Genomic DNA, 22,779 nt, shown 5'->3' with positions numbered 1-22,779 from the left:
AGGAGAGCGCTGAGTGCAGAGGAGGAAGCGAGGTAATCAAGAACAACGTGCTTCTGGGAGGAATTCTGAGAAATGACTCTAAAAGAGGGTGGAAGCCGGCGGGCTTAAGGCTGTGAGAGGTTTGAAGGACTCCACAAAGAGGCGGTGAGTGTTTGAGTGTGATTATCTTCAGTGAGTGAGGTCCTTCATTCACACAGCTGCTGCCAGCCATCATTCAGCCTTTATTCATCATCAGTACAAAAGACTTGAGCCTTCCTCTGAACCGGATCAAAGTCCTGGTAACACACCTGCTGCAAAGTGTGTGCAGGAACATGCAGAAGTTTAACACAACAGGTGGAAGCTGCACTGTGAAACACCTTAGTGGTACATGTACTGTTACAAAACCACCGAATTTACATTTCTTTCCAAACAGAATTTTGGGGGATACGGTGTTGAGGTTTCTTTTGCTGTGAGTTCAACTTTTAACCCTCGACGTCCCTTTTTGTGGCTGTTAATCTGATTCAGAGCACAAATCCTGATCAGGCGCAGAGATGAGGTCTGCCTGAGGACACATAAAACCTCAAACAACAATTCTGTTGTATCTAAATCATGGAAAACATCACACCGAAGCTGAGAAACTATAATTACTGTGGTGACAAACTGGTGTCAGACTTGTGAGCGCAGCTGCTTCTTTGATTTTACCATCACTGTTTCTGTTGTCCTTAAAGAGAAAAGCAGAGCGACAGCAGTACATGTGATAGCGCGACTTTTCCTCTTCTTGCATTTCCTGCACTACAAACAAAGACCTTGAATGTGCTCCTGGTTTACAGGTTACACAGTTTATTGTGGAGAATTAGAAAAATCTCATTAGTATTGAGGCCACGGGTGGGGATGAGAACTGAGGCGTGAAAATAGCGTGCTAGTTTGTTTTATTTGTCTTTTCAAAGACGCGTTTTTTGGATGAGCAACACAGACTAATGGGAGGTTATTTCATGCGATCCAGACAGAGAACACGTTGGAAGGACGGAGCTTTGAATGCGGCGTGCCGGTTTGTTAAACAGGACAGAAAATGCATCGCCTGCTGCGATGCTCAAGGAGTTTAAAGGGTGAATATGTAAAGCTGCATCTTTTGGGTCAAGTTTTTAATAAAACTTCCTTAATGAAGTCACCAGAGGCTTTTTATCGTCCTGTGTGATTTGGAAATCTGAGTGAAAGAGATGCTGCAGACCTTAAGGTGATGATTCGATGGTGAAAGTCACATTTTCATGATTTCATAAGCAGCTTTGATGCAGAGGACAGGTCGAAAGGTTAAAGAGGAAAATGGGGTCGAAGTGATGGAGGGAAGACGAGGTGGTCAGAGTCGTGTCTAGATAAGAAAACACAGGCACCAATTAAGTTTCTGATACTGTGACGTTCACTCTGGCTGACCCGCCTCACGTCCTTCACTCGAGCGCGGTGTTGGCCGACTGCCCGCCACCGGATCCGCTATGAAAAACAAACATCATCCACCGTCACCAGTTCTGACTGGGATTGAAATGTGAGCTGTGGCCAAACTTCAGTCAGTCAAACTGTATTTACATAACCTGTTTCCATGGAGACAGAAATACGAGCGCGTCTCAACTGTGGCTAGCTGCTAACAGCTAGTAGTTTCTTTACAGCTTAGCAGCTTAAAAAAAGAACATGAACAGAAAACACTGACGTAAAATGAAGTAAAGACCAAAGAGGGAGCTTTACACGAGACCTCTTTAATGTCAGAGCACGCTGGCCCGGCGGAGGCAGGTAAACGTGGCTTCTGGGGCGTTTTTTTCCACATGTGTCCCGTCACCGATGTCAAATAAACGGAGGAGAAGAGAGACGCCGCTACCTGACTTCACTAAAATAACAAACAGACGAGTCCAGTTTCAGAGCCCACCAGGAGTTATGTGTTACCCGACACCCCGATCTCATTACCAGGAAACACGTCGCAGCCTCTGTGGGTAAAGTTTGGTTCAGGGCCTGAACTTTAACTTGGTGCCCCAAACAAGTTTTTCAATGATTTTTCTCGCACTCGTGCAAACCTGCATTTTTGTTACTTAACATTTTATTGGAAAATAAAGTGTCTGCCTTGGAAAGCCTGCTGTACAGTTCCCATGTATGTACGAGGAGTATCCTGATGATTAAGTACCAAAAGTTTTTTATTAAGGAGTCATATAACTAATGCTCACAACCACAAACCACAAATAATTACAAAGAAGGCTCCGAGCTAAAAGCTAAACGATGAACAGCCTGTGACCTTTTTCAGAAGGCTGCTCGTTTCCAGAACTAGTTGGAGGATAAAATGAGGAGCACTCTCACCCTTAGAGCCTTTTCTCGTTTAAAACTGAAGCACTAAAATGCTCTGTTAAAACTAAGATGATAATATATGCATAATGTAACTAATATATAAAGATTTTAATCACATACATGGACTCTAATAAAGTAATTTTACATGATCCACGCTTCAAAATAATCCCTGTATATGTACTTCGGGCCTTTTGTGGAGTTCATCCCAGTCTGAAATAAACCATTTTAGCTTGTCTGCCTTTAAGCTAGCTCTCTTCTGATTGGCTTTCCCTTATAAATGGAGGGTTCAAACATCAGGTGTGTGTGGGGCTTGCAGGTGAAAGTGCCATATAAGGATATCCTCTCTCTCTGACGTCAGACTGATCCAAGAGCAGAAAAAAACGTGTCAAACTGAGCATTTGGAGCAAACTTCAGATTCATCATCCACATGCTGACCTTATTATTAGGAACTCGTGTTTAATGTTAGCGTCACGATTCAAACAGGACATACAAAGGAAATTAAAGGCAATCGTTACTGGTCCAACATAAATTTGCTACAAAGTCATCCTCAAAATCCAGTTGTAGTCTTTAATGACTGAGCACAGGAGAGAAAACACACACACACACACACACACACACACACACACACACACACACACACACACACACACACACACACACTCACAGAAACTGTATCATCAAAGGTAAAGATGACATACAGCCATTAATATTACATTTTGTAGTTTTCTCATTCCTACATTTGGCCTTTTCTCATTTTACAGTTTAATTGTTTGTTGTCAGTATTTTTTAATCTCTGAGCTATTGAATGGCTTTAAATATTAAATATGGTTTCCCTCGTTAGTTTTATAGACGCGAGTAGTTTGAAACACATGCCAGCATATTTCTCTGAACTATAAAATCTTCTTGTTATTTCAGTAAATTGCAGAATGTTTTTCTTTGATGCCTCCTGGGAGATGGATAATGTGAGATTTCTGCTCTTTAGTTCGCTGCAAATGTGTGTGTGTGTCCAAAAAACCCTGAAAAATGTGTTCACGTTCCGCTGGGAGGTACGAAAAGAGCGGCAGTTTCCTGTGCAAATGGAGAACAAGGCGGCCCTCACCAGCTCCGTGGCCAAGGTGTCGGGCTGGCTGTGGTTTGGTTTCTGTCATCTACAGACCTCCTTTCATTTGAGTCCAAACTCTGAACACGTGAGCGGTGCGATGGCCCGCTCCCCGGGGTCGCCTCTAAGTGTTAGCATGTGCTAAGTGAGGCGATGTGTTGCAGCTTGTGTGCGTGTACGGTGACGCTGCGCGCTGAAACAGAGGGATCACTGTGCTCTAGTCAAGAAACTGTCAGCACATCATTGTGTGCGTCTCCTCGGGGGAAATCATGCATTTGGACTCTCAAACACATTTGTGTTGTTTTGAAAAAGAACCTTTATGTGACCTTTCAAATTGATAATTTGTAGTTTGTGTTTATTTTCACAGCATTTGAATCTTTAACTGTCACGGCCCCTTTTCTTATTTGTGCTTATTTTTTATTGGAATCCTGTCATTTTTCATGTTTCCTCTGCCCTGCTTTCAGTTCACTTCCTGTTTTATTTTGAAGGTTATTTCCCCTCCTTCTCTCACCTGCCCTCATCAGAGTCTAATTGAATTCACCTGTTCGTAACCCTTCTCTCCCTGGTCTGTGCTGAGTCTCTGTGCAGGTGTGCAGTGCTGTCCTCTCTGTTGTGTTTGATTGTGAGTCCTCAGCCTGGCTGTGCTTTGTTTTGCTTTTTGTGGGGTGAAATTTCATGTTTCTGTGATTTCACTGAACTTTTCAATTCAATTCAGTTTTATTTATACAGCTCCAAATCACAACAACAGTTGCCTCAAGGTGCTTTATATTGTAAGGTAGGCCCTACAATTAAACATACAGAGAAAAAACCTGACAATCATATGAGCCCCTATGAGCAGCACTTTGGCGACAGTGGGAAGGAAAAACTCCCTTTTAACAGGAAGAAACCTCCGGCAGAACCAGGCTCAGGGAGGGGCGGGGCCATCTGCTTCGACCGGTTGGGGTGAGAGAAGGAAGACAGGATAAAGACATGCTGTGGAAGAGAGACAGAGGTTAATAACAGATATGATTCAGCAGAGGTCTGTTAACACATAGTGAGTGAATAAGAAACACCCAGTGCATCATGGGAATCCCCCAGCAGCCTACACCTATAATAACTTATGTAATAACTAAGGGATCCAGCCCTAACTATATGATAATCAATACAATGCGTGTGACTCCACCAGATGTGTGGCAGCTGTTTGTCTTTACTTCGACCTCACGGTCGTTCATCAGCCCGTTAAACAAAAACGAGTCGAGGACTCTGCAAAGAGCACAGTTTTCTTTGTTTGCCTTTACGTTTTCTTCTGGGCAGACCATGCAACATGCAGCATGATGCAGTTCAGCTCCACCCACCTGCGACCAGCTTCTGTTGATGTGGTCGGATCTCAACCAAACTGAGACTTGAGCTGACACCACTCTGAGTATGTCGGTGCAGTTTTTGAGTTTTGTGTTACTGCAGCAGCTGATTCACAGATATAAAGTTCAGTGCGGAGAGGCGAGAATGTTGAGAAGACGGTGATTTCTCAGGAGCTGAATTTAAAGCTCAATGTCTCAAACTTTGAGTAAAATCAAGAAGAAATGAACTGGACAGAGAACAGGAAGGAACCTCTGCAGATGGCTAACGTTAAAGAGATAAGATGCAGAAATTCTGACTAATCAAGGCGTTGTTTCAGAACACGCCAGCGTCCTTCAGGAAAATAAGAACATAGTTGTGGTAAATATTGAATTTTTGGGCCACTGCTGCAACTATTTATATCAATAATCCTTGAAATATGCTGCACATATGTGCCAGAGAGTTTCATAACCACAATATTACTGCTCTGAGTTATTGACTGGAATAACAACCTTCTGTCTTCATTTTAAATAAGTTACATTCAGCAAAGGTTTTCTCAGAGATGTTTAGATTGTGAGTTTTACCTTTTTACCTCCACACGTTAACCTTCCAGATGAACTGTGATATGGATGCTGTGGCTGTCAGGCCGGTCGGTGATGCTGCCAGACTTCCTGTCAGAGTTCAGCAGAGAACCAGATGTTTTCAGCGTGATGTGAGAAACACCCCTCAGCTGACACACACCAGGTTGTGCTCCATGAAAGCACACGTGCACGTGTAATCGCTGTCCACAGTGTCCTCAAGTGTGCGTTTGTCTGATCTTTGCCGCCGTGTTGTATGTGAGGCGTTTTTGGTTCTGTGATAGTGGGGAAGACGCGATGCAGAGCAGGCAGGCCGCTCGGGCAGACGAGGAATCCTGCGAGTTCTTATCTAACCGCCACGTTTTTATCTGCGAGCGTTAACAAAACTCGGCCTCTCCCCCGTCTCGGCATCGGCGGGGTCACCGCCTCTGTGGGAAATTAATTCAGTGTTTTCAAGGAGCTCAAAGAGCTTGAGGGGTGAAAATGATTTAATCATAATAAAAATGTGTGACTAATGATTCTCTTTGGGCTCTCTCCTCATCCACTCTCCTTTCTGAGTGTTATTTGTGTCCTTTCCTAGTGGACACTTCAGCAGGAATGCAGCTTCAGCCGGAGTTTGAACGGACGGAGGTGCAGGAAGTGTGAGATTCATTCATCCTGATTTGCCTTTTGAGAATCGAGTTTCTCTGAGATACGTGAGCTTCAACAGCCGCGGGGGAATTTTAACGTTAATGCAACCCATGCAGTTTATATTAAAGTGAAAACTGCTCCAAGATAACTGAAGGAAACAGTCCATGAAACACTTTAACTGGTTTTTCGTTTTAATCTCCAGCTAAAGAGCAAAGCTGCCTCTGCTTTACACGAACACTTTTCACCCTTTTGTCCTGTTTTTAACTGTAACCGTTGCTTATGTCAGTTTGGAGCCTTGGATACACAAACAGAAACCCTGAAGAAGGAAACAGCCCGCTCATGAGTTTATATAAATGCAAAGATGGTAATTTAATAACAAATGATTGGTGTTGGTGGTTAAAAGCCTGCCAGGAGACGCTCACAGAGCAGACTGCTGCAGGTCAGAGGAGTCTCCTGTATAAAGATGTTTGAACACTGTTGCTAAATTTAACCAAACACTTACTGTTGATGGATTTCAAGGTGTTTTCATGCAAAGAGTATATTTTGAACTTTGTCGTGTTTCCCTTTAAGTTACGAACGCTCTCTGACTTCAGTGCTGATGATGTACCAGTCAGCAACCTGTCATTGCTCTTTGTGTGATACAAGTTTGTTTTTTAAATTCCTACACGCAGGAAAAGAAAATGTCACGTGTCAAATTCACAAAGAAGACAATTTAAACTTCCTCCTACTTTTCTATAGAAATAATGAATTTAGTAACTTCTTCTATCTTGGTTGTTAATGCACAAATGACTTTATTAGGAAACCTGTGGCTCCACGCTGTAGAGCAAACTGATGCCTTTAATGTGAAAAAGGCATTTCCAGAATAAGTTGGTCTAGAAAATGAATAAAAATTTGCAAGAAAATAAGGAAACACGACCCCACAGGACCCCAGAAGTGCTCACCCCCCTCCACCACCCAGTGCTTAAATTAAAAAAACACATTATTGACTGAATTATGGTGACAGTAAATCAAACTTGGGGACTCTGCAGCATTTCCTGGAGATAAGGAGCATATTTTTATAATTTGTAGTCAGATTTATGGACGTTTATTCACACTCAACATTTTAAGATGATATTTTTTGGAATTATAAGATGCAGTAAATCTAAAGTGTGTTTTGTTTTGTCACTGTGTCCACAGATGACTGATTTATGACTCTAAGGTTCTTTTCCCGCTTAATTTAACCCTTTTGTGAAAGTTCCCAAACTTCCCAAATTATGGGAATGTTCATCCTCTTTTTTCTTATATGATATTAAAACAAATATTTTTGCATTTTGACCTGTTTTTCAGAAAGGAAGTGGGACAATGGACAGATAATTCAGTAAAGATGGTGATGAATGGGATATTTGGAGCACTAAAAAGCATGTGATACAGTATTTGAGCAAGCTGAGCGTGTGACTGCTCTCAGAGACCTTTGTGAATCTTCCCTGGATTCATTATAGCTCGAGGAAAAGCTTTGAGCTATCGGTGCTGAAATTAAAAACAGGATTTTCTTGCATGGGCCAATAAATTAGCAATAAATCTAATGGGGGGGATTTACAGCCTGAGGGCTGTTGGCCGCTGCTCTTTGGTTGCAGCTCCGTTGGACTCGGATCAAAGGTGGTTCCCCTGACGTCTGCTACACTGAACAGATGTAGTAGCTGTAAACAGACCTGACTTTCCTCTCCTACTAGGTGGTGTGTGCGTCTGTCTGAACAGATCACACACGAGCATGGATGAATGTGTGAAAAATGTTTCTGTGTTTGTATTTCTGAGTGATGGCGAGATGCAGCACTGAACAGTTCAACCTCAGAGTTACACTCAGGATGCAAACTGATGGAGGAGACGTGAAATCACCAAATATGGAGGCGAACTCTGAGATACTTTTTTTCCATTTGACTTTTTAATGAAGCGTGAAAGCTCAGACTAACAGAGCGTCCTGCTGCGCTGCAGGCGGGGAGCAGAGCTGCACATGGCGTGATTTGATCCAACCTGCCCCACGGCTCCCTCGGGCCATTCTCTTATCGAGTGATCGAGGGCTTCCAACTCTGAGCGAGTTATTTACTGCACTAATGTGCCAAGACTGTATCCAAAACAAACTTGTATTACCTCTATTTTTAGTTTGTTTGATGAGGAAAAATTAATCACGCAGGGAGGTACGGCCCGAAACATAATACTAAAAAAATACTTCTCTAAGAAACGACTTTGATTTCAGCTCTTCTTACATTTAAAATATATGACAAAAACTGAACAATGAAAGTCTCACAGATGATTCATTCTTACTTCAACCCAAAGATTAAGTTAATAACATCTTTAAAATTACTCGGTTACAGTTTTAACTGAGCTTGTTTTTTAGGGGTGCGTGAAAACGGAGCTCATGGAGAAACTTAAGGAACGAACCCCACTCGAGAGCCCTGCGTGGATTCCTGTTACCTGTGAGCCACTGTGCCTGTAATTAGAATGATCGATTCATTACCATTAATGCAGAAAGGTAAAATATATATTTGAGCCAAATTAGAATATTAACTTTAGTTAGTAACTTTAATGCAGTGACTCACTTGAGGAGCAGTCGCATGGAGATAAAATGTTTATTTTTTCAAAAAGGGAGCAAAATGTTTTATTAAAATTCTTCCTGAAGAAAGAAGTGAGGCAGGCGATGAAGTCGAGCTCAGATCTCTGATCTCATTGCCACCTCACATCAGCTGATGGGTTAGGGTCCAGTCAGAAAATTTCCACTCTGTCTACAGCTGATGCACATCTGCAAGCCACTTTACAACCCACCTCCGTGCAGCTCCTCCCGTTCATGCTGTATGTGATTAATCAACATCATGTCTGTGTCACTACGGGGGCCCTCTATAGCTTTCTCTGCTGATGGAAACAACGATCTTAGACGCTATCTTGGGCCTCGTGGTCACTGAGTTCCTGGCGCTGAGAGGAGGCGGCAGCACCAGGACAGGGATCAGATGCTTTGTTTTGTTAAGCAGGTAGCGCCCTGGGTCGCTCTCACTTCCTATAGCTGTCACCTCGTGTACATGAAGACAGATGGAAAGGTCAGAAAAAGTCACTCTGGGTTTTCCCTGTATTTATTCAGACCGCTGTCATCCTCACTGAGAGCTGCCTGCATCTAAAAACTCACTACTTCTAACTCACTTGTGGACATTGTTCTGCAGGAGAAGCATGTTGCACTTTGGATTTCAGCAACTTGCTAAATGTATAAATGAGTTCAGCAGGCTAACAGAGGAAGCATGATCCTGAGCTCTGCTTTCAAACACAGGCCTGTTTTCTTTTCACTGCAGCTGAATGTAAAAATGCTCTCTGGGAGGCAGGCTCGTCGCTCCTGTGCTAACATGTCGTGTTTGGCTGAAGCAAGCATGTGTGCAAATCACGTTGCACCGCTCGCCAAGGTCTGAGCACACACGCACACTTTTAATGAAGCAAATCCAGTTTTAATCACCTCCCTGATTGCAGGCAATCAGCGTTCATCACAGGGAACGATCAATCACACGCACACACAGCTAAGCCACACACACAGATGTCACACAGGCTCGTATTCACTCTGACGCGCTTTCACACTTACGCACCTCACAGTGAAAATAAAATGCTCCAGACTTTAGACTCTTCTGAACTTTTCACATACAACACAAAGTATAGCAGCACTTTAAGTCTTCTCGGATGCTTTTATCTTTTTATGTAATTCATTGTGATGTTGATCAAATCCGACTGCTCAGTTTATTCTTTGGCGTCTTGACGTTTTCTTAGTCACTTGAATCTTGAATCAACTTTTTTAAAGTAAAGCCAAAACTAAGAAAATATGACATTTTTATACGTTTTACTGCGAGGAACAAATTTAACACTCCCACAGTGAGTAATCGTGCCTGTGCTCACTGTCCTGACGATAAAAGTCACTGCTGGTTAAATTGGGTAAAGAGAAAAAGATTGAATACATGTGAACCAGCTGTGCTGTTTCATGCTGGGACATACAGTCACAGTCAACTTCCACTGAATTGCAGCTTGAGAAGATTGCATAGCTGCAAAGATGGATTTGTGTTTTTTGGGTTGATGGAGGCAGATGATCCACTGAGTTGACCCCTAAAGGGAGCAGCTGTAAGAAGGAGGAGATAACTGTGCGTGTCTGAACAGGATTTTGGTGCATTGGTACAAAACACAGCTGTAAAGAACTGTGGCACAGCTGTGATGCAACAAAAGTGCCGTCCTGCATCATCAGTTTTTAAAGGAGCTCTTTATTCGTTGTTCTTTTAGTCAGTTCTGTTACATTCAGTCATTCTTTAGGTTAGTTTTCATTTTAACACGACTTGTACCTCCGTAGACGCATCATTGCACTGAACAGCGTGACAAACATGGTTTCACTTGTTGATGTGTGACTTACATTCGTCTTCTCGAGTCTTAATCTAACCTGAAACCAAGTGTGTAGGCAGATTTACGTCCCCGCAACATGTGCGTGCGCTCAAGGTAGCTCACACACCGATGTGCAGCACAAAGTTCAGCAATCAGCAAATGTTTGCCATTAATTCTCTGCTGTTGATTGGATGATAAAGTTAAACAGAGCGATATAATTATCTGATTATAGGTTTGGATACAGCTGGTACTTTTATATTAGCGATGAGGACGAAAGTGCTTTGAAGCATCTTAAATGGTTACAGTTGCACAAGTCTGTACATCTGATCTACAAGTAGAATCAATGGACATAATTTGGTGTAAAAACTCATGTGTGGCCAGTGCAGAAAGGACAAATTGACACTCTGACCTGGACTCACTAATCCCGACCTCGCTGACACACACACGCCAGTACACACTCACACGTGAATGGATTACCGAACCGGCCCTTTAAGCACAGGCCCGGGGGGCCGAGAGGTCAGAGGACCCCTGCAAAGAGCCTCTGTGTGAAGTAAGTGTTTGTAAAGTCACAGAGTTCAGTGAAAAGGCACAGAGGAGCACAACATAACCATAAAGAGACACAAAGTGACCTTAAAGAGGTGAGGACGACTACAACACGATGGAAAACAAAAAAAAGGCCGCGTGCCATCATCGTGCAGTCGTTTTATGTTCAGCGCCTGTTGTGAAACATTTCTGGATGTTATGCGTCGCTTTGTGTTCTCATCTCTCTGTAGCTTTAGTAGGTTTTAGTAGTTTGGTGTCTTTGTGGTTATTTTGTATCTTTTTGTGGTCCCTTTTTCTTTGTTGTTGTATTTTCTAGCTTCATTGTCTCTGTGATCATTTTGTTTGTCAGTTCTAGCCTCTTCTTCGTCATTTCTCAGCATTTCCTTATTTTTATTCTCTTTATTGTTATTTTATACTGGAGTCCATTTTTTAATAATCCATGCAAACTCACCCACAAACATACACATGGACTCACAATGAGTGGAATACAAAGCTTTGCTTTATAAAACTCGAAGCTGTACTTGAATCAAGACGTGTCGAGGCTGTGACCTCTCGCCATCCAGCAGTCATGACGAATCCACATCACCTCTGGCCAATCAGAAGCACTCAGCATTACCTCCGGACTGTGATTGAAAGGAAAAGCAACATCTAGGCATTTAACTGAATTACATCCAGACTCAGTGAAACTTTGACCGGTCCAATGCACTTATGGCCACTAATGAAGACAGACAGACAGACTGAACCCATTCTTGCTTTTCTTCCAACCATTGGAAGTGATTTTAGTGCGGACGCTTCCTTGTTTTGGTGACTGCTGACTTTAAAACGGTGCAGGTCTGTTCAAGTTATCAGGAAAACAAAAGGAAAAGTTAAAGGGGAAGAACCTGGACGTGCAGCAGTCCTGTGTGACATAAAGCTTTTGGTTTCCTCTCTTCGTTGGTATTTCATGTCATATTTTTCATCGTGCCCCCCTCGGGGGGAGTAACTTTTCTTTCATCGTGTGGTCTACTTCCCATCCCCACTTCACTTGATCGATGGGATCTCTCAGACTCGGAGCCAAATGCCGCAGCTCTGTAAAATAAGAATCTACTTGCCCTTTTCCAGCTCAGCGGCTCAGCCCCTGCTGGTATCTGTGGTGCTCTTACTGTAAAATCATTCACGGTGGTTATCGCTAGCAAAAAGTTTGAAATAATTTAATTAGAAAAAACAGCTTTATACTAATCTCAAAATTCCCCAAATTTTAAGAGAGGAAAAAATCTACAGAGGCCTGTTTGCTCAGAATATGAGCTGACTTAGCGCACGGCTAACAGTCTGGGTTAGTTTGATGGTGACCTGCTCTCGGCCCCTCGAGCTTTAAATGAGTTGATGACACATTTTTGTCTGTTTCTATGACACGTTTCATGTTCTGTTCCTTTAACCTCTATAAATCTGCCCACTTCAGTTACATGTGTGACGCCCTGAGGAGTCTCACAGCTGTGTGAGAGTGGATTATCTGAATGAGAAACGAGCTGTGAAGATCTCATTTAGGAGCCTGAACAGATGTGGCTGTTACGTCTGATTGCACACACAACTTTGCTGTGTGTGTGTGTGTGTGTGTGTGTGTGTGTGTGTGTGTGTGTGTGTGTGTGTGTGTGTGTGTGTGTGTGTTTTCTCTCCTGTGCTCAGTCATTAAAGACTACAACTGGATTTTGAGGATGACTTTGTAGCAAATTTATGTTGGACCAGTAACGATTGCCTTTAATTTCCTTTGTATGTCCTGTTTGAATCGTGACGCTAACATTAAACACGAGTTCCTAATAATAAGGTCAGCATGTGGATGATGAATCTGAAGTTTGCTCCAAATGCTCAGTGTTCAGTCTTTACTTGTATAAAAGTCCAGTTTCCTCTTTGGATGTAAAAATATCAGGATCCTGCTCAGATGGATAAAATCTGTGTTTATAGTTTCAGGCTGTTTTTGCACTTTTCTCATAAATGAACACCTTTCGTCTCAGTTTCTGTATTTTTACCTGCAGTGTGTCTAATCCACCATTGTGCATATTATCCTGAAGTATGCCAGTCTGTGATTGGTCCTATTACGAGTCACATCGAGGGTGATTTCCTGTGCAGAAGGAGAATTTTTCCGTTTTTACCTCACAGCTGTTCCTCGAGTCTCGCTCTGAGTTTTGTCAATTTCTTCATCAGACAAAGATGCAAAATAAACTGGAGGAACAATTAATCACAGAGGAAGACCTAAAGCAAAGTCTGCGCCTTTTCTGCCTTTTTGTACTTGTAGGACTGAGGAATCACTTTCATTCATCACTCCTTTTATTATTTTTTCCAATGGGGGGCTCAGTGAAACTGCTGAAGACTACGCGTGATTAAAGGCTGTGCAAATAAACTTGACTGCACGGCTCTAGAGTTGAGCCTTCCTCCATTCTTCAGCCCTTTCTCCTCTGTTTCCACGCTTGATTAGCGAGCAGAAACTCTTGTGCGTCCCGTTAACGCGATGAAAGCGGCGTGATTGTCAGAGCGGTGATTTATTTCTTTTTAAATGTCCTCTGGTGCGGCTCAAGTGCAACAAATGTGCCGTGCTGCATTCAAAGCCGCTTTTGAGCCATCGGGACGCACAATCAGCGTGTCCGCGCACACGCCGGACTGTGCTGTGCATCCGCAGTGTGGGGTGCGCTCTGACTCGCAGGCCGGGCCTGAATGCTGTGACGGTCTTGTTGAGTTTCACGGTTAGTTTCCTTCGTTCATTCAAGCGATTGTTTGCAGCGCAGGCAGGTCAGTGCGGCGGGAAGACGAGGAGGATTTCAAGGTTAATTAGCTGCTTTTACTCCAGTTAATATTTGCAGCGTGAGGTCACAGACTTACCCACCGTGACCCTGATTCAAATGAGACGCAGGTGTTTGAATGAATAGAGGATCAGTTATGGAGCCGCCCGCCTGAAGCACTTTCTGTCCACGTTTAAACCTGAACGTTCAAAGACGTGTTCAACATGTTGATGTTGCACTTTTTGCATTTCTATTTAAATTGTCTAACACATTATTGTTTTTATGATTTATACTTAGTGTTTTTACTTGTAACTGAATCATTTTTAATGCATTTAAATGTGTGTAAGCACGAAGCATATAAGCTTGTATTTATTATTATAACTGCAGAGTCCTACTCTTGATGAGCCTGTAGTTTAACAACAGTGGACTATAGTTGGAACTAAAAGTTGTTTTCATTGTTTTATCCTCGGATTATCTTTTGTTCACAGGGATGATGTTCGTGGATGTTTTGCCCCAGCAGCACAGAGAGTTGTTTGTTTTTGCTGTCAAATGACAGGAAACGGCACAAATGCATCATCATGAAATCAGTTATTAGGCGGGCAAACGGCTAAATTAAAGTCCACTGAGGAGCTTAAATGTGATTTAAGTCATGAAATGTTGGGAAAACACTTTTCATTACAAAACTTGCACTATTAAGTTTCAGACTGCATTAGGATTATTGAATTATTTGTCATTTCTCTGTAGACGTGTTGCATGCTGGTGTGAACCTGAGTCCTCTTCGATCCAGTTTCACTCGCAGCTGTGGAAGTTTCAGGCTGACACACTTTGCAGAGCCGAGAGGGTTTCAGGGTTGATTTGACCTGCTTGCTCAGGTCGTTTTCTGCCTGCTTTAGCAGCGACTCCCCAGAGACGAGCGCAGCGGCAGCCTGCAGCCTGACTGATGACCTGATGCTGCCGTGTGTCAGTGATGGCGAACGATTAGGAGAGATGTATTCAATAAAACATATTTTATTGAAGTAGCAATACAAACTATATAACACTAATAAAATAAATCCATTCACAGTTTAATGGAGTTAAAATGCAGTTTTTCTGAGCATTATGGAAATCTCCAAACAGTTCACGCAGCTCTGGGTGAGACGATGAACTTCAAAGTGAAAGGTTTTCACTGTTTTCACTCGATTACTGACGAAGTTAAAGACGCATCAAATGTTTTCGGTTAATGTGGCTTATTGTTACTCACTCACACGTTTCATATTAACTCAGCCTTCTTGATGATATCTTGCAGGATCTGCATTATTTTTGTCTTGCAAAATTTTAATAGGAGACGTTTGAAGCTCATTTTGCAGACGTCTGTGTTGTTGTTGTCATTTCAGTTGAAGGATGTGTGAATTATGGTGCATTATAATTAAAGGCAGTGAAATTAAAAAACACTTATGGCTGGTGAGAGCTGATGCTGGGTACAGGCGCGTTTGATTGAACAGCCTCTCTCCTCCGTCTGTGTCAGATGTGAGGAACGGTTCAGCTGTCTTCTGGGAGGAGGGGGTCAGCGGTGGGTACCAGGCCCTGCTGTTAGACGAGGATAAAGGCTGGCTGCTGGTCGGAGGGAAAGACCACATCTACCTGCTGAAGTCTGACAGCTTGGATCAGCCCTCGCAGAAGGTAAAGCCACAAAGATTCATTGTTGCTGTATCTTAGTTGCACATGTTCACCAACAGCCTACACATGCTGATCTGGAGAGATTTCACTGTAATCGCTTCCTCTGGCACAGAAAGCAGCCACAGCTCTGGAGCCCAAATGATTATTTGATCTGGCAGGAAATCAGTCGGTAACATTCGTAGTCGTTCGAGCTGCTTTGTTGCCAGCGTTGCTGATTGATGCTCGTTTCTTTCAGATCTACTGGCCGGCTGCCAGAGAGCATGTGGAGCACTGCAGGCTGGCTGGCAAAAGCCTGGAGGTAACACACTGAGCATATTTTAGTATGTGCACAGTTTGTGTGCATTTAGTTTTATTACACAAACAAACTCTAATCACAGTTTATCTGTACAGTAATAAATATCAGTTACTCTGGAGTTTTTTTTATCAGTGTTACAACGACTGGAATAAGTGAAGAATTACATTAGACATGATCCTGTTTTTGTCTTTTTGCAGACTGAATGTGCCAACTTTGTGCGGCTGCTGCAGCCTTTCAATAAGACCCACGTTTATGCTTGTGGTACTGGCGCTTTCCATCCACAGTGCACTTACCTGCACCTCGGACACAACACAGAGGTACCAGTTCATTCAGTCGTTCATTTAGTTCAAATAAATATGAAGTCACAAAGCTAAAGTGGAGCAGAGGGTTGGCTGTAATGGCATTCAAGACTTTAAAAATTGGATATTTCTGTTGTTTTATATGTGAAAGAGTAAATCTGCTCTGTCGCTTAACAAAGTTTTTATTTAAGCCGCTGATTATTTCCAAACGTAGAAACTGTGAAGTCAAATTCAGACGTTTTCAGTTCCACAGTTAGATGTTCGGCTCTGCCAGATCCAGGAAAGCCAGAGGACCCAGTTCTTTGCTTGAAAAACAAAGCCAGCACTGCCATGTTGTCTAATGTGCTGACTGGAAACATACTGGTGTCACTGCTATGATACACCTGGTGGAGCAACAGCCAGTCAGGGTCTCGCTCCTACCTCGTCACTAAGGACACTTTGGGGTCACATTTAAACTCTGTGGATCATTTTTTAGCTTGCATGTTGTAAATGAGCTTATTTTACCCCAAACCACGAGCTAAACATAACCAGTGTTTTTGTGGTGTCTGAACTAAAGTGACAGAAAGAAGGAGGAGAAAACCAAAACATGAACCTCAGTGTTTTGGCTCATGCTACAGCCCTCTGAGGCTGGAACTGTACCAGGAACAAGTGGTTCCTATTAAACTGAAGAAATAGTTAGTGCATTGTACTGTAGTGACTTGTTGACAGTCTGCATAGTCACAGAAAATTGGCAGACATGTGCCTCATGTACTCCAGTCCCCCCCAAGTGGACCCTTGTATACTTGTGGTCTGCTATCTTCAGCCAACGTTATCTGACACAATGTGATGGCAGTGTGAGGAAATGAAGGACAAAATAGTTATAAAACAATCATGAATGGAAACAGAAGAACTGCAAAGTGATAAAAACAACAAAGAAGAGACGAGAGAAATCCCAAAGGGAACACACAAGATAATCCACAGTGGGTTTTCACAGAGAAAACCACGTGGGGCCACAGAAATGTTGCACTTTTGGGCCCTCTGTTACACCACTGGGCTCCTATGGAGGTTTTCACCGGGCAGTCCACAGTGGCCACGCCCATAGAAAAGTCATACAGGTGTCCCAAAGGGTAAAAGTGCTGCACACCCATTTGGGATAAATGTGGGTTTCCCTTCCCCCATAAACCCACAGTTCACCCACACGCACCCACAGTGGGCCCAGATGTGCATGTTTGCTGGCCCGTTATTTGTAATAAGGAAGGTTACTGCTGCGGAGAGGATGAAACCACAGAGCATGTTTTAAACCTCAGTAACATGGAAGGGGGGTTGAGTGGGCCCCCAGTAGTTCGGCCCACACCTGCTATAGAGCGTGGTCCAATGGTCCCAACTGTAGGACCCTCCCTGCATGAGTGGGCTGCCCCACATGGGACCCCATTGGACTTTAGGGGGCCCATAGCTTTATGTTCAGTGGCCACCTCAACCTCAAAAAACAGGTTAAAAGATAAGTTTGGTCTAAAATGTGGATTTTTTCCTACACAGTCTGTGTTTGAAGCAAAAGGCCTGAACCAGAGCAGTACTGTTGACTGATAGGTTTCTGTTTGGAAATATGCTGCCCTGCTGAAGGGCTGTTTGCTCGCCTGTGTTGAAGGACTCATTGTTTCCTAATCCACCCACCATATTCAGACTTCTAAAACACTAATATTAATCATCATCATTGTTGGCAGTCCTCTAAAATCAGTCAGCCTCTCTAAAGAGCTTCTGTTCTGTAATGAAGTGAAGTGAAGGCAGCTTCATCTTTGCCCTTCTGTTTATCCATCATTCTGTGTTTGTGTGGTCTCCTCTGTCCTCTCTCCTGCAGGAGCCGTTGTTCACGCTGTCTCACACGGTCGAGTCAGGCAGAGGAAAATGTCCCTTCAGTCCCAAAGAGCCCTTCGCTGCTAGACTGACCGGTAGGTCCCGTCCACCCACGCGCACTCGAAGGTCTGGCCTGAAAGAGTGGCCATATTGAATCATCATCTGTCATTCTCTAAAAGCCGTGTTCACATTCTGGTGACAGCGGCGCTCTGCGGCGTACAATCCCACCACTGTGTGACTCCTCGCTGCAGAGTGTCCGCTCAGCCGCGGCGTGTGTGGTCCGCATGAGTTATTCCACGCGCTGACGTCAGCCGCTGCCCCCCATGACATAAAGGACATAAAACACATCGGCCATATTTGGATCACTTAGACAAAGAGAGAGCTCCATAGAAGAAGCCATAAGTTTTTATAACTGACGGTTGGGTCTGTGCTGACAGCTGAGGGTTTACCAGCGACGGAAGCACGATGTCTTTCCAGCACAACTAATGTTTAGGGGAGGCTGTGACTCAGGAGTCAGAGTCGGTTGGCTACTAATCTGACCCCTACTGGTTTTGTGCCCCCAGAAAAGTGTTTGCATGATAGCAAGAAAGCAGAAAAGGTTCAGTAAAGCGTTGCAAACCTGGTTTGTAAATATATTGTCACTATATTGCCAATTAAACCAGCCAGGTGCTCCCAGTTGCACCGATTAACTCCGCCTACCAGGAACCTGCAAGACAGCACACAGGGACAGAAACCCATCAGGCCCTGGCCGAGGCGCCTCTGCGTGGGGAGTTGTTAGTGTTTGTTTGGAATTCAGTAATTTTAATGTTAAAATAACTGAGCAATAAACACAACGTGATGCTTATTAAACAGCTTAGTCATGTTGTGAGGTGAAAGACCTTCATGTGAGCGCCCTCAGTCATTGGACAAGCCTAAGAAATCAAGATAAGGACATCAGACACGCTCTAAATCTGTTTGTTTAGTTGATAGAGTTGAAAAATGTGTTGATTTGGTGACTGATGAAAATCACTAAACTCTAGTAAGACTAGTAGAGCCTTTGCAGTGACAACATCCTGATCTTAAATGTGTCCTTCCTACATGAGCTGGAGGATCTGTGCACGCCGTCACATGTTTTTCGGATGTTTACGGTCTGAGCTGTTTATTAGAAAAAGCTGCTTAATGAGTAAAAGCTGTGTACGCTGAGCGGACTGCATGTGCTGTACCTGGACGTGTCTGAGTGCCGCGGGAGGTTAAATTACATGTAAACATGTAGTTAAAACAAGGAGTCAACACTGAAGTTATGGAGGTGCAATTAAGAGGACCAGACTGTTTTCATTTTTCACATGAAGGTACCCAGGGAGAGACGGCCAGTGTTTCAGTTAATATTCAGCTCCTTAAAACCACAAAACAAACACTGAGGACCAATTAAGTGATTTTTTAAAACCTTATTAAGACATTTTTTTTCAGGAAATGATGTCAGAAATATTTTGCTTCATTGTTTTCTTACAGATGAATGTTTTCATGAATCAGTTTTCAGATATTTGCTGTTCTGCTCTGGGCCTGCAGAGAATGCAGAGCCTTCAGTCGAAGGCGGAGCTATAAAACAGACACTCTGTGTACTGGTCAACTCCTGAATGTAGGAAAATATGTTTCACGCAAATTTATTGTTCTTGTTCAGGCAGTCGTTCCTTTTCTTTCTCCCTAGACGGGGATCTGTACGCGGGTACCTCGGTCGATTTCATGGGAGCCAACGCTGCGATCTTCAGGACATCCATCCAGGGCAGCAGCCAGCATTACATCCGCACTGAAGCCTACGATCACAACTGGCTCAACGGTAAGAAGCTCCGTTTCTTTTGTTATCCGTTCGACACACCAGATAAACTTCTGCAACACATGGAAACACTTACCGGTTAATGGTCCCCTGGACAAACGTTTGCTACCGTATATGAACCATGTGCACAATAAGTCCTGCAGAAGTAAAAAGTTATGTGCAAAAATTCAACGTTGAATACAACTGTGTGGCAATAGATTTAAACCCTAGTATGAAACCAGAGGTAGACACACGATTCCACCAAATCTTTTTAAAGAATGGATGCAGAGTGCACACCGCTCACATTTTCTTAGACAAACCCAACCACTGATATCAGTAAGGATGAAAGAAAGCAGCTTTTAGGGCCTCTGAAGGGTGCAGACATCCACTTTGCCTGGTCGGAAATACAGCTTTGCATCCATCATCCTGGGGAGCTGCTCTCACTAAAGGTACTTTTAACTAATCAGGAGACCATTACTTAGTCTGTGGTTGTCATACATGAGCATTAATGTCCCTGCTCTGAGAGCCGAGACGATGAATTATTCTAAAGGTTTTAGGACTCCTGAGCTTTGAGCCTGTTTGGTTCTTTTTTTTGTTTCATTCCTTTTCTCATTTTGTATACTTGCTTATTGTGTGTGTGTGTGTGTGTGTGTGTGTGTGTGTGTGTGTGTGTGTGTGTGTGTGTGTGTGTGTGTGTGTGTGTGGTTTTAGTGTCAGGTTTACAGTTAGGTTATTGTTAGGGTTATTTTTGATGGTCAGGGTTATGGGCTACGGAATGCATCATGTCAATGGGATGTCCTCACTAAGATATCAAAATGAGAATGTGTGTGTGTGTATGTGAGACACACACCTAGCCTGGACTTATTAGTTGTGTAGTTTAATACTAACACCAAGCTGCTCTCCGATGCATCCATCGGAGTGAGTGGTAGATAGAAAGCACAAGACAAGAAAACTGTGAAAATTGTTAATAATTAATTTTTGAAATTGATAATAATAAGCTTGGATAAGGTACATAAGACATAAAACAAAATGCAGTAGCAGAAAGAAAAACAAATTAAAAGAAACGAAAGACACACGTTTTCTGACAGTTTAAGCTGATGATAGCTCCTCCTCCATGAGTCTTCTATTACTCCTTCACTTGTTATACCTGTAATTTACAAATAATCTATAGAAACAGAGAGAAGCTCACAGAGTCAAATGTGTACCGTCTCCCTCTCAGAGCCAGATTTTGTGGGCTCCTTCTCCATCCCTGACACGCGCAGCCCGGACGATGATAAAGTCTACTTCTTCTTCAAGGAGAGGGCGGTGGAGGCCGGGCAGTGGGACAAGAGGGTGTACAGCCGCGTGGCCCGAGTCTGCAAGGTAACGACGAGCAGCCTCGACGTGATTAAGGAATCCGTGACGGGGATCAGGGTTCTCTGTTCTGCTGTCCCGCATCACTGTTATAACTGTTAACAGGCTTTCTGACGCCTGTTTTGCTTCATGTGTGATTTATCTTTAGTTTTCTCAGTTAAATATAAACAGTTAAAAAGCTAAGCCCGTCTGAGACACAGATATTCAGTTTATTACCATAAGAACTAAAGAAAATCAGTTTTCATATTTAAAACACATCTGGGTAATAAATTTATTAAGTAAAAAGCACCAAAACAAGTAAATACATCTAAAGCTTTTTTAGTTTCAGAGCTTTAAATGAAGGAGTTAAGGTTTGTGTTCTTGAACTGAACAGAAATGCAGATCTGTGGAGACGGACGAAGGTTGTAGACGATGTCTCCTTTTTATGTTTCCTTCCCTTCCTCCCTCACTGTACTGCTCCTTTAAATCTAACCGTCATCCTTCCCTCTCTCATCTCTTCCTCAATCCAGAACGATCTCGGCGGGAGGAGGAGTCTCATCAACCGCTGGACCACCTTCCTCAAAGCCCGGCTGGTCTGTTCTGTCCCCGGCCCGTCTGGAGTCGACACGCAGTTTGATGAGCTTGGTAAAAAACTCCTCCTCCTCCTCCTTTTCCTTCCTCTCTGGATGTTTTCTTACGTGACCTCTCCTGAATAATCTTAGTACAGTACGCCTCGCCTGTGCTCTCGCCTTATCGTCCCAACTTTAAAACGCTGACGCTGTTATATTTGTCTCCTCCTTTCCTTCCACACACTGTCCTGTCTTGTCTTTAGGAGGCCTGAGGTTACAAAGGTTCATCCAAACTGTCACATCAGCCACTGATTAAAACTTTATTGGTACAAATTTGTGCAACTGTGAATGATTTACAGGTGAAGTGACGCTAACGAGGCAAATCTAAACTTCTTCCAGTCTTCCTCCCTCAGTATGAATAACACGGTTTTACTGCTGCACATTGTTCATGATTCTGAGTTTAAAAGCAGCCTCTGTGTTTCCTTAGAGGACGTCTTTGTCCTGGAGACCAAGGACCCTCAGAACCCGACCATCTATGGAGTCTTCAGCACGTCCAGGTGAGGGCGCGTTCAGCCGTGCAGTCACTTACATGTATCTGGTTTATTTCAGAGACCACTTTAACACGAGCTGCTTAAACTTTTACGTTTCTCAAGAAATCCTTTTAAAATGCACGATTTTAAAGATCTTTAAAAGTCACGTGATTATTATGTGGTGCCAGGCCGTGTCACTCTGTCCTCAGTGGTGCTCATGAGCTCGCCGCTGCACATGTTCATCACCGAACTTCTGATTCAAGGAGAACTTTATTGACATTTAGGCTTTGAAAACTGAAGGAAACAGTTTTCAAGGGAAGAGGGAGGGCGTCCTCTTCCTGTATGTGCACGCCCACTGCCAGGCTGGCACGTGCACACTCAGGGGTGCAAAGGAGCAGAGGTCAGATGTGGGAGGTGTCCAGGGTCAAAGGTGAAGAGGCCCAGCTGGTTGTGTTTTTGTAACCAATGTATGAAAGCACTCCACCTTTTTTCCCCTCGTGTCCTTCCTTTCCTGCTTCCTTCTTTCTCCTTCCTCTTTTATTCTTCCTTCCTTCCTGGCCTGTTTTGGGGTTCTTCTTTCCTCCGCTTCCCCTAACCTCCCAAACTCCATCTTTCTGTCACATCCGTCACCAACACCTCCTTTTTCTTCCACAGCTCCATATTTCGTGGTTCAGCAGTGTGTGTGTTCTCCATGGCGTCCATTCGAACTGCTTTCAACGGACCATTTGCCCATAAAGAAGGTCCCGACTATCGCTGGGTCGAGTACAAGGGTCACATCCCCTACCCAAGACCTGGCACCGTGAGTACTCCCGCACCAAAAGCCCCCAAAACAAACCACTGTAGCATGAAACATTTTAATATACTACAACACGATCCTTTGTTATATAAGCAGT

General features: G+C 43.4%; 1 protein-coding gene across 3 annotated transcripts in view; it reads left to right on the top strand.

Moving 5' to 3' along the window:
• Positions 1-22,779, top strand: part of LOC308403411 (semaphorin-3D) — a 102,821-nt gene that overhangs the window by 64,888 nt on the left and 15,154 nt on the right. For all 3 annotated transcript variants that reach the window (XM_080892794.1, XM_080892792.1, XM_080892793.1), the window contains exons 3-11: positions 15,091-15,245; positions 15,478-15,540; positions 15,735-15,854; positions 17,671-17,761; positions 19,351-19,479; positions 20,675-20,817; positions 21,318-21,432; positions 21,844-21,913; positions 22,541-22,685. In XM_080892794.1, coding sequence (XP_080748920.1) covers positions 15,091-15,245; positions 15,478-15,540; positions 15,735-15,854; positions 17,671-17,761; positions 19,351-19,479; positions 20,675-20,817; positions 21,318-21,432; positions 21,844-21,913; positions 22,541-22,685 — 1,031 coding nt within the window. The remainder of the gene's footprint in view (positions 1-15,090; positions 15,246-15,477; positions 15,541-15,734; positions 15,855-17,670; positions 17,762-19,350; positions 19,480-20,674; positions 20,818-21,317; positions 21,433-21,843; positions 21,914-22,540; positions 22,686-22,779) is intronic.

This window comes from Rhamphochromis sp. 'chilingali' (assembly GCF_963969265.1).
Source record: "Rhamphochromis sp. 'chilingali' genome assembly, chromosome: 9".
Classification (NCBI taxonomy): Eukaryota; Metazoa; Chordata; class Actinopteri; order Cichliformes; family Cichlidae; genus Rhamphochromis; species Rhamphochromis sp. 'chilingali'.
The sequence above is the reverse complement of the archived record's forward strand: the minus strand, read 5'-3'. Positions and strand labels throughout refer to the sequence as shown.